At 41.9% G+C, this 12,841-nt stretch overlaps 1 protein-coding gene across 6 annotated transcripts in view; it reads left to right on the top strand.

Moving 5' to 3' along the window:
* The first annotated feature begins 3,864 nt into the window (after positions 1–3,864).
* Positions 3,865–12,841, top strand: part of LOC110522882 (splicing factor, suppressor of white-apricot homolog) — a 140,998-nt gene continuing 132,021 nt past the window's right edge. For 3 of the 6 annotated variants that reach the window (XR_005051704.1, XM_036977163.1, XM_036977162.1), the window contains exons 1-2: positions 3,865–4,235; positions 5,246–5,409. Coding sequence is in view for 5 of the 6 variants with exons in the window: in XM_036977163.1 (XP_036833058.1) it covers positions 4,036–4,235; positions 5,246–5,409 (364 nt within the window). In the remaining variant the exon portion in view is untranslated. Of the gene's footprint in view, positions 4,907–5,245; positions 5,410–12,841 lie in introns of all 6 variants that reach the window. The other 3 variants (XM_036977166.1, XM_036977164.1, XM_036977165.1) reach the window with 3 other exon arrangements.

Below are 12,841 nucleotides of genomic sequence, written 5' to 3'. Positions count from 1 at the left end.
CCTTGCCTGGTTCACCAACTACTTTGCAGACAGAGTTCAGTGTGTCAAATCGGAGGGCATGCTGTCCGGTCCTCTGGCAGTCTCTATAGGGGTGCCACAGGGTTAAATTCTCGGGCCGACTCCTTTCTCTGTATATATCAATGATGTTGCTCTTGCTGCGGGCGATTCCCTGATCCACCTCTACGTAGACGACACTATTCTGTATACTTCCGGCCCGTCCTTGGACACTGTGCTATCTAACCTCCAAACGAGCTTCAATGCCATACAACACTCCTTCCGTGGCCTCCAACTGCTCTTAAACGCTAGTAAAACCAAATGCATGCTTTTCAACCTTTCGCTGCTGAACCCGCACGCCCGACTAGCATCACCACCCTGGATGGTTCCGACCTAGAATATGTGGACATCTATAAGTACCTTGGTGTCTGGCTAGACTGTAAACTCTCCTTCCAGACTCATATCAAACCTCTCCAATCTAAAATCAAATCTAGAGTCGGCTTTCTATTCCGCAACAAAGCCTCCTTCACTCACGCCGCCAAACTTACCCTAGTAAAACTGACTATCCTACCGATCCTCGACTTTGGCGATGTCATCTACAAAATAGCTTCCAATACTCTACTTAGCAAACTGGATGCAGTCTATCACAGTGCCATCCGTTTTTTTACTAAAGCATCTTATACCACCCACCACTGTGACCTGTATGCTCTAGTCGGCTGGCCCTCGCTACATATTCGTCGCCAGACCCACTGGCTCCAGGTCATCTACAAGTCCATGCTAGGTAAAGCTCCGCCTTATCTCAGTTCACTGGTCACGATGGCAACACCCACCCGTAGCACGCGCTCCAGCAGGTGTATCTCACTGATCATCCCTAAAGCCAACACCTCATTTGGCCGCCTTTCGTTCCAGTTCTCTGCTGCCTGTGACTGGAACAAATTGCAAAAATCGCTGAAGTTGGAGACTTTTATCTCCCTCACCAACTTCAAACATCTGCTATCTGAGCAGCTAACCGATCGCTGCAGCTGTACATAGTCTATCGGTAAATAGCCCACCCAATTTTACCTACCTCATCCCCATACTGTTTATATTTATTTACTTTTCTGCTCTTTTGCACAGCAATATCTCTACCTGTACATGACCATCTGATCATTTATCACTCCAGTGTTAATCTGAAAATGTTTAATTATTCGCCTACCTCCTTATGCCTTTTGCACACAATGTATATAGACTCTCTTTTTTTCTACTGTGTTATTGACTTGATAATTGTTTACTCCATGTGTAACTCTGTGTTGTCTGTTCACACTGCTATGCTTTATCTTGTCCAGGTCGCAGATGCAAATGAGAACTTGTTCTCAACTAGCCTACCTGGTTAAATAAAGGTGAAATACAATAAAATAAATCAAATCAAATCAAATGTATTTATATAGCCCTTCGTGCATCAGCTGATATCTCAAAGTGCTGTACAGAAACATAGCCTAAAACCCCAAACAGCAAGCAATGCAGGTGTAGAAGCACGGTGGCTAGGAAAAACTCTCTAGAAAGGCCAAAACCTAGGAAGAAACCTAGAGAGGAACCAGGCTATGAGGGGTGGCCAGTCCTGTTCTGGCTGTGCCGGGCGGAGATTATAACAGAACATGGCCAAGATGTTCAAATGTTCATAAATGCCCAGCATGGTCAAATAATAATAATCACAGGCAGAACAGTTGAAACTGGAGCAGCAGCACGGCCAGGTGGACTGGGGACAGCAAGGAGTCATCATGCCAGGTAGTCCTGAGGCATGGTCCTAGGGCGCAGGTCCTCCGAGAGAGAGAAAGAAAGAAAGATAGAAAGAGAGAATTAGAGAGAGCATACTTAAATTCACACAGGACAAGACAGGAGGAGTACTCCAGATATAACAAACTGACCCTAGCCCCTCGACACATAAACTATTGCAGCATAAATACTGGAGGTTGAGACAGGAGGGGTCAGGAGACAGTGTGGCCCCATCCGATGATACCCCCAGACAGGGCCAAACAGGAAGGATATAACCCCACCCACTTTGCCAAAGCACAGCCCCCACACCACGGGAGGGATATCTTCAACCACCAACTTACCATCCTGAGACAAGGCCGAGTATAGCCCACAAAGATCTCCGCCATGGCACAACCCAACCCAAGGGGGGGAGGCCAACCCAGACAGGAAGATCACATCAGTGACTCAACCCACTCAAGTGACTCACCCCTCCTAGTGATGGCATGAAAGAGCACCAGTAAGCCAGTGACTCAGCCCCTGTAATAGGGTTAGAGGCAGAGAATCCCAGTGGAAAGAGGGGAACAGCAAGGGTGGTTCGTTGCTCCAGAGCCTTTCCGTTCACCTTCAGACTCCTGGGCCAGACTACACTCAATCATATGACCCACTGAAGAGATGAGTCTTCAGTAAAGACTTAAAGGTTGAGGCCGAGTCTGCGTCTCTCACATGGGTAGGCAGACCATTCCATAAAAATGGAGCTCTATAGGAGAAAGCCCTGCCTCCAGCTGTTTGCTTAGAAATTCTAGGGACAATTAGGAGGCCTGCGTCTTGTGACCGTAGTGTACGATTAGGTATGTACGGCAGAACCAAATCAGAGCGATAGGTAGGAGCAAGCCCATGTAATGCTTTGTAGGTTAGCAGTAAAACCTTGAAATTAGCCCTTGCCTTGACAGGAAGCCAGTGTAGGGAGGCTAGCACTGGAGTAATATGATCGATTATTTTGGTTCTAGTCCGGATTCTATCAGCCATATTTAGTACTAACTGGGTACTTTCCGGGTAGCCGGAAAGTAGAGCATTGCAGTAGTCTAACCTAGAAGTAACAAAAGCATGTTACAAAATATTACTTTTTCTGCATCACTTTTGGACAGAAAGTTTCTGATTTTTGCAATGTTACATAGATGGATAAAAGCTGTCCTTGAAACAGTCTTGATATGTTCGTCAAAAGAGAGATCAGGGTCCAGAGTAACGCCGAGGTCCTTCACAGTTTTATTTGAGACGACTGTACAACCATTAAGATTAATTGTCAGATTCAACAGAAGATCTCTGTTTCTTGGGACCTAGAACAAGCATCTCTGTTTTGTCTGAGTTTAAAAGTAGAAAGTTCGCAACCATCCACTTCCTTATGTCTGAAACACGGGCTTGTAGCGAGGGCAATTTTGGGGCTTCAACATGTTTCATTGAAATGTACAGCTGTGTGTCAGCCGCATAGCAGTGAGAGTTAACATTATGTTTTCGAATGACATCCCCAAGAGGTAAAATATATAGTGAAAACAATAGTGGTCCTAAAACGGAACCTCGAGGAACACCGAAATGTAGTTGATTTGTCAGAGGACAAACCATTCACAGAGACAAACTGATATCTTTCCGACAGATAAGATCTAAACCAGGCCAGAACTAAACCAGACCAATTTGGGTTTCCAATCTCTCTACCTCTATTTTTTCTCAATTAACACCTTTTAGACAAGCATATATATATGTATATGTATATGTATGTGTCGAAATGTTAAACATCCTAATGTCGTTTAAGTGTATGGTAGTTTAAGAAAATTAATCTCAGAAACCGGTAGGATTTAGAGTGGAGCAAATGCAGGCTAGACGACTTTTCGATCTCACCATTTCTCTCTCGAAAGTTATCTCACAATCACACTGTAGCACATTCAACATGCACACATATAGGGCACTAACTCATAAAATCACAGACTATGTATTAAATATTATCAAATGTGGATACATAATGAATGAATACTGTTACTTCTCTTCAGAATATAGGGAAATTAAACGTTTCATTTACGTATAGTGTTTTTCTATCTTGAAGAGCAATTGGCGAATCTACATATATGAACCGAAAGTGTAATTTACAAACTTTTCCAAAATGGCTGCACATGTCAGAAATAGGTTTTTGTGAGAATGTTTATTGTGACATTTTATATCTCATTTTAACCGAGAAAGAAAGACTTTGTACTACAACAAGAATTGAACGATAGTAATATAACTTATCTAAGGAGCTAGATTTCTTTCACGTGCACATTTGGAATGTATCGGCGCGGCGGGGGCAAGAGGGACCACAATAACAAGCCGGTGAAGAAGGATGAGAGTGACAGCAATAAATATGCCGAGCTTCTCGTGTTCGGCTATGCCTGCAAGCTGTTCCGGGATGACGAGAGGGCTCACTTCCACGAGCAGGGCAAACAGCTCATCCCATGGATGGGGGACAAGAACATCCTGATTGATAGGTCGGTTGAACAAACCTAAAGGAATTGTTATCCTAACCAACTTTCCTAATCCCAGATCTGTCTTTCGAAGGGACTGATCGGATTCTTGCAAACATAATTGACATAAAAGTATTGGCGAACCATTTATCTAGCTTGCTAATGACGTCCTTTTGGCCTCATGAAACCGAAGATGCACTAACTATTAACAGGGTAGCAGAGCATCATGTCAAGATGCTGTGTCCTCCTCTAAGTTTGCCATATTTTTCAACAGTGAACACGCTCTACATGAGACTGACAGTTGGCTATGATGACCTGTAAAAAAGAGTTGTTTATTTGGAAATATACCCACTTGAACCATGAAGGGAGTGACATATGTTGGGGTTGAGTGACCTTAATCTGCACGGGCCTGCCTCTTGTTTCGAATGTATGTGTGTGTCTCTCTATCACATAACCAGCCCTTATTTCCCCAGCAAGTAGCCTAAGGCTAAGGGGTCCTGCCTGGCCCCCCAATGCCAACCCCAGCGCCCACTCTGGAGAGGTGGAAGAGAGGAGCGAACGCAGGAAAATATCGTCCGTTTGGGTTCTTACGGATAGGTATTTATGTGCTCGGGTTTGTGTGGATGTACCTTTTTTACAGATACAGAAGGAATTATGCATATTATATGGGGAAGTTAAACCCTGTAAGGTAAGAGGTGAGTTGTTTTCTTTTGTTTTTGTGTTCATGCAGGGCTGTTTCTCCATAGGGATTGTTGAGAGAGGAATGAAATAGGCTACACTGAGTAAGCTTGCCAGAAAACTGCACTAGATAGGCCTATGTCAGGGGTTGTTCATGTTAGGCTGTCTGTATTGTGACGAGATTGCTCAGTTCCAGTACCATACACTCCCTCATGAAAGACTTGTGACTGAGGTAGCACGTTTTGTTGTTAAAAACTCTTTGTTTTAGGGTCCCATCTGTGTTGGTAAGTAGGTCCATGTGTTGTCTTTCCTCAGTTGCTTCTTCTATTCCTCTAACCCCTCTCTTCAACCTACAGGTATGATGGGCGCGGTCACTTGCATGACCTCTCGGAGTACGACACAGGCTCGTGGAACAGAGACTACCAGCTGTCCGAGGAGGAGGCCAGGATCGAGGCCCTGTGTGATGAGGAGAGGTACCTGGCCATGCACACAGACCTGCTGGAGGAAGAAGCCAGACAAGGTAGACCAATCAGTCATAGCTGGGGGATCATACTCTGTCTCTTGTGTCTGAACTGCTGAGCAATGCCTCCACTCATCTGCTGTGGAAGACAGTAAAAGTTTCAAGATTTGTTTTTTCCAAATAAAGCCTGAACTATATAATAAAGCTAGACCTTAACCTTTTAACTCATGGCAATTGGCCTATATGGATAGGGCTATATTGAAATGTTTCTTACTGAGGAAATATGAAATGCATAACCATGGTAGCAATTGAAAGTGAACCGTTTAGAGATAATGGGAAAATTAGTAGCCCAACGGTGAGTACACAACAGTTCACCTGACACAAGACTCAATCCAAACATTACACTGTTGATCTCATGCAACTCTACATTTACTTTACTTTTCGCTGCATTTGTTGATAACGAAATCTGAAAATACTCTGGATACATGCATCCCTGATAATGCTAGAAAATGTGGGCTAGGTGCAACATAAGACAAAAAATAACAAAGGTTTGATGAAGAGGAGTAACTGGTTTCTACAAGTGGCCACACACCTCTCCAAAGTGTGCACATTTCCTAAGCAATTTCAATGCACTTTTATGACTATACGGTACTATTTTTTTAAATCTCTCCTAGCTATGCCATTGTGGAACTAGAGCAAGCACACTTGTAGTTTAATTTTGGACACAACTCTGCATCCCACCATTAAACAATTACTGTTGTTGTTTGCGCAATCCAAAAATGGTCCATTATAAATTGCAATCTGGGTCAGCTGGGCATGATTTGAAAGCTTGTTATATTGTCAGCATGACTAGCTAAGTTATAAATTACAATCTTACAGTGTTAGGCTTTCACAAGGCAATTCAGAGAAACAGATCATAATGTTAGTGCACATAGAAAGGAGTCATGAGTGCATTCAGGTGCATGTGCCCCGGTGAACAGTCTCATTCTGTTCAGAACAGAGCTCTGACGTCATGTGTAGCATGTTACAGTACAGCCACTATGTTCCAAATCTGCAATTTTCAACCCATATACGGGTACAAATGTAAAGGGTTAAGGATAATTATGCACATGGATTCATTTGGAAATTACTATATTTGGGCATAATCAGTTTGGCTTTTCCACGGAATCCCCTTACTAAAGCTATGTCAAAGTCAGTGAGAGGGTAGATTCTCAGTAGCCTAACTAGTACGGGGATCATTTCGGTGCATGTATGTAGTCCTGTGAGGTCCAAGATAAATTATTAAGTATTTTCTCAGACAATCACTGTCTGGTTGAATGACTAATCATAGACTATTGTTGAGGCTTATGTTTACTGTTTAATGTTTCATTTTCTGTAGTTATCAGCATAATTTGTGCTGCCTTAGACAATGTTGTAAACATGCCCGTAATGTAGGGCTTTTCCCAACTAAAACAAATCTTTGTTGACCAAGAGTTGTCTGTTCTTTCGACCAATTGTGTAAAATGTGTATTTTATATTGACACATCCTGTTTAAATCAAATCATCTAAACTCAGCAAAAAAAGAAACGTCCCTTTTTCAGGACCCTGCTGCAAGGAGGCATGAGGACTGCAGATGTGGCCAGGGCAATAAATTGCAATGTCCGTAGTGTGAGACGCCAAACACAGCGCTACACGGACAGCTGATCGTCCTCGCAGTGGCAGACCATGTGTATCAACACCTGCACAGGAACAGTACATCCGAACATCACACCTGTGGGACAGGTACAGGATGGCAACAACAACTGCCCGAGTTACACCAGGAACGCACAATCCCTCCATCAGTGCTCAGACTTTCTGCAATGGGCTGAGAGAGGCTGGATTTAGGGCTTGTAGGGCTGTTGTAAGGCAGGTCCTCACCAGACATCACCGGCAACAACGTCACCTATGGGCACAAACCCACCGTCGCTTGACCAGACAGGACTGGCATAAAGTGCTCTTTACTGATGATTCGTGGTTTTATCTCACCAGGGGTGATGGTCGGATTCGCGTTTATCGTCGAAGGAATGAGCGTTACACCGAGGCCTGTACTCTGGAGCGGGATCGATTTGGAGGTGGAGGGTCCATCATGGTCTGGGACGGTGTGTCACAGCATCATCGGACTGAGCTTGTTGTCATTGCTGGCAATCTCAACGCTGTGCGTTACAGGGAAGACATCCTCCTCCCTCATGTGGTACCCTTCCTGCAGGCTCATCCTGACATGACCCTCCAGCATGACAATGTCACCAGCCATACTGTTCATTCTGTGCGTGATTTCCTGCAAGACAGGAATGTCAGTGTTCTGCCATGGCCAGCGAAGAGCCTGAATCTCAATCCCATTGAGCAAGTCTGGGACCTGATAGATTAGAGGGTGAGGAGTAGGGCCATTCCCCCCAGAAATGTCTGGCAACTTGCAGGTGCCTTGGTGGATGAGTGGGGTAACATCTCACAGCAGGAACTGGAAAATCTGGTGCAGTCCCTGAGGAGGAGATGCGCTGCAGTACTTAATGCAGCTGGTGGCCACACCAGATACTGACTGTTACTTTTGATTTTGACCCTCCATTTGTTCAGGGACACATTATTCCATTTCTGTTAGTCATATGTCTGTGGAACTTGTTCAGTTTATGTCTCAGTTGTTGAATCTTATGTTCATACAAATATTTATACATGTTAAGTTTGAAAATTAACACAGTTGAAAGTGAGAGGACGCTTGTTTTTTTGCTGAGTTTATATGCACTATATTCAGCTTGTCTGATTTAAGCACACTGTTTGATTAAATAATTGAGAAACACAAATGACTAGCGGGAATCCGACCAGCAAGTTATTTGATTGTGCCGGGCACAGTCTTGCTGCGCTGTGTTAAAAATACTAGCACCCATTGTTTCACGCTCCTCCCTGCTCCAGCAACCACCACAGAACATCAACGTTTTTATCCCGCTGTCTGTGTTGCTGAAGCTGCAACATAAGTACAGCCATTTCTGACTTGGAAGTTCTGTTACTGAAATCCCTAATTTGTTTAGGGAAAAGCATTCCCTTAACCCTTTCTCTCTTTACTTGACACATGTATGCATCGCATGCACATAACCTATTCGCACGGGACTAGTATTACTAGAGAATGTTAGTAATGTAATTATTGCTCCAGATTGTCCGTTATTCCAGATGACAATTCGGACGGTATTCGTATTTTCCAAACTGCCTCCTGTAATTCTTATTTTTGTTCAATAAGTTGACAGTTATGACGGAAGCCTGGAGGTTTTTATCTAGGCGTGAAGATGCAGTATTTCAACATGTCCAGGTGATAGGGTCACACTGAACTCGAGCTTGGTTCCCAAGTTTCTAAACCATACCAAACATCTTTGGTATAGTGTCGGCATGAATGTATATTTGAATTGAGGAAGTGTGATCATAGTCATTAGGATATTTTAGCAATCCGCAGTACGTTGTGAATGCCTCCCAGCCTTCAAATGTGAGCTAAACAGTGCAATTGTACTTGCAATGTGTTTTTAAGGCTATGGATGAGAAAGTTAGCTAATCATTTCCAAACGCTTAGGCCAGTTGTATGCTGCTTTGCGATCTATTAACAGTAAGGCTTGCATTGAATAGGCTACATTTTTTTATTAATGCATTTGGCAATATTCAATTCATAAGCACAAAACATATAAATAAAAGCATTCACTGTGAAAGTTGATATGATACATGTAGGCCATTCATCTATAGCTTATGCGCAGCACTTAGTTCAATTGATCTAATCAGTTATTGTTTTCTTGTGCAAACCGCGGGCATCTCCTGCACCTATGACATTTCTCTCAAAACACAGGGATGTTGATTCTTGGAGTTTGCCAAAAAACAGTAGGTTATTCTGGCTGGAATTGTTGCTCCCCTTCCATGTAAATGTTAATTCGGATGGGACTAAATTTACAGATATTGTGTTTTGTCCTTGTTCATATTACATTACACGACTTCCCCCAGTAAAACTAATCCTGTCCAAATAGGTCACAGGGCCTGACCTATAGCATATCATGATCACATCAATAAATTGTTTATAACAAACTCTGAACGCTGTTACACGTGACAGTAAAATGGATGCAGAGGACGTGGCAAATAAACACGAAACACGAAACGGATGGATGTTTACTGGTTGCTCAGGAGGTAAAGGAAAAGTCTGATGTATGGAATAAACGTGAGTAGTTGTGTAAAACACTGGATATCAAGAAAAATAAAGTAAGGAGCAAGCACTTCGTGCATATTATGTGTACCGAACCGGCGCTGTATTGATTACAATAAATCTATTTTTCTGACTGTTTAGAACAATGTAAACAACACAAAATACCAGAGAGTCTGTTGTAACCTTTTTTTTGTTAAGCCTTTATTACAGCAAAGACTAAACAGTCACATTCATTCATGAATGCAATTTTAGAAATGGAAAGGTTTAAGCTTATTATTCACGACTCGCTCATTTTGTTTTAAAACAAATTCTTGATTGCATGTCAAATCATGAATGACTCGTATGCTGTGTGATGACATGAATTTCTGAATGGTTGATACAGTAGACTATATAAGTATTGAAATAAAGGCTTAAGTAAGTTACTGTATTAAGACTAAACAGGCCTACAGATCAATGGGGGTTACATAAGGCTGCTATAATAAGCCTACCAATGATAATTACATTACTTATGATCATAATAGTAATATAAATAATAAGGAGCTCAAGAAAAAGCAGCGTTGTTATTATAAATATAATTTCCCTGAACATTTTTGGAGGCGTGTAGCCAACACTAAATAAATTATAAAAATACCAGAGAGGCTGTTTTAACAAAAAAAAGTTGAAAGCCTTTATTAAAGCAGAGGTTAAAAACAGCCGAATGTGTGAAATGATTTACTTGACATGTTGTTGCATGAGGCTTGGTGCTCACAGAATCAGTAGGCTATTAATCAAATAGGTAACAATTGCAATATCTGTCTTATTTCTGTAGATGTATTGAGGATTTATAAAGCAAGGTACATTTTAAGAGTTAATTTGGGGTTTCCTTTCTCCTCACTTTTCGTAGATAATAAGGCAAAGTCTGTTTTCTCAACTCCTCATTCTGCTGCTGCCTTTGGTCTCAACACCTATATGCTGGTTAACTTCGCTATTATGTACAAAGCAACATGGTCTGGGAAGAGGCACAAATTTAACAGCGCACTGTGTTTCTGAACCGCGGACAGCGACCTCTATCCAATGAGGGAGAAAGCACATTTGTTAAAAATAAAGTATTATTTTTGTTAGTGGTGCACCATTGTTTTTATGTAGTATAACCATTTACAATTTCTGTAGCACATGTCTCCACAATGGAGAGAGAGAGATATATATATATATATATATATATATATATATACACACACACAGTGCCTTGCGAAAGTATTCGGCCCCCTTGAACTTTGCGACCTTTTGCCACATTTCAGGCTTCAAACATAAAGATATAAAACTGTATTTTTTTGTGAAGAATCAACAACAAGTGGGACACAATCATGAAGTGGAACGACATTTATTGGATATTTCAAACATTTTTAACAATTCAAAAACTGAAAAATTAGGCGTGCAAAATTATTCAGCCCCTTTACTTTCAGTGCAGCAAACTCTCCAGAAGTTCAGTAAGGATCTCTGAATGATCCAATGTTGACCTAAATGACTAATGATGATAAATACAATCCACCTGTGTGTAATCAAGTCTCCGTATCAATGCACCTGCACTGTGATAGTCTCAGAGGTCCGTTAAAAGCGCAGAGAGCATCATGAAGAACAAGGAACACACCAGGCAGGTCCGAGATACTGTTGTGAAGAAGTTTAAAGCCGGATTTGGATACAAAAAGATTTCCCAAGCTTTAAACATCCCAAGGAGCACTGTGCAAGCGATAATATTGAAATGAAAGGAGTATCAGACCACTGCAAATCTACCAAGACCTGGCCGTCCCTCTAAACTTTCAGCTCATACAAGGAGAAGACTGATCAGAGATGCAGCCAAGAGGCCCATGATCACTGGATGAACTGCAGAGATCTACAGCTGAGGTGGGAGACTCTGTCCATAGGACAACAATCAGTCGTATATTGCACAAATCTGGCCTTTATGGAAGAGTGGCAAGAAGAAAGCCATTTCTTAAAGATATCCATAAAAAGTGTTGTTTAAAGTTTGCCACAAGCCACCTGGGAGACACACCAAACATGTGGAAGAAGGTGCTCTGGTCAGATGAAACCAAAATTGAACTTTTTGGCAACAATGCAAAACGTTATGTTTGGCGTAAAAGCAACACAGCTGAACACACCATCCCCACTGTCAAACATGGTGGTGGCAGCATCATGGTTTGGGCCTGCTTTTCTTCAGCAGGGACAGGGAAGATGATTAAAATTGATGGGAAGATGGATGGAGCCAAATACAGGACCATTCTGGAAGAAAACCTGATGGAGTCTGCAAAAGACCTGAGACTGGGACGGAGATTTGTCTTCCAACAAGACAATGATCCAAAACATAAAGCAAAATCTACAATGGAATGGTTCAAAAATAAACATATCCAGGTGTTAGAATGGCCAAGTCAAAGTCCAGACCTGAATCCAATCGAGAATCTGTGGAAAGAACTGAAAACTGCTGTTCACAAATGCTCTCCATCCAACCTCACTGAGCTCGAGCTGTTTTGCAAGGAGGAATGGGAAAAAATGTCAGTCTCTCGATGTGCAAAACTGATAGAGACATACCCCAAGCGACTTACAGCTGTAATCGCAGCAAAAGGTGGCGCTACAAAGTATTAACTTAAGGGGGCTGAATAATTTTGCACGCCCAATTTTTCAGTTTTTGATTTGTTAAAAATGTTTGAAATATCCAATAAATGTCGTTCCACTTCATGGTGTACCTGTCTGATTCGCGCCTGTGAGTGGACTGATCCATTGTGGAGATATACATATACATACACACACACACACACACACACATACACTTTTTTTGTTACTGGTCTACTAAATGGGGTTTGACCTACCGTAGTGTAACTTTCTTCATGAATTTTTAACTACCGTTGCCTGATTTTCATGCGAAAGTACCTCTCCTGTCCAAAGATTTCTATTTTATTGGCTTAAAGTCTTGAGTGTTGAAATACACATTTTTAAAAGACTATCCTAAGGTTATTTTAGCAATGCTGCACACTTCATAGCAAGTATTCCGTCACTTATAATGAAATAGCTCTGACCATTACATAAAGAATCACCTTTGCCAAATTAAATCTAGCCTATTTAAGCCTATTTAAATTAAATAGTTTTGAAGGGTTTAAGTGAAATATGGTGTTTAATTCCCAAACTGACTGAGTCCTCATGTAATTTGTGTTAATTTTGTCCCCTCACGCTTGTGCGCCCTTGAGTAGTGGGGCTTTAGCAATTATCCACGTGGGGACACGAGACGCATAAAAATATTTTTCTTGTTAGATGGGAATTTGTCTTTGATTCCTCAGTCCTTTA

The sequence above is a fragment of the Oncorhynchus mykiss genome, chromosome 5 (assembly GCF_013265735.2).
Source record: "Oncorhynchus mykiss isolate Arlee chromosome 5, USDA_OmykA_1.1, whole genome shotgun sequence".
Lineage (NCBI taxonomy): Eukaryota > Metazoa > Chordata > Actinopteri > Salmoniformes > Salmonidae > Oncorhynchus > Oncorhynchus mykiss.
This window is presented reverse-complemented; position numbering and strand designations above follow the sequence as displayed.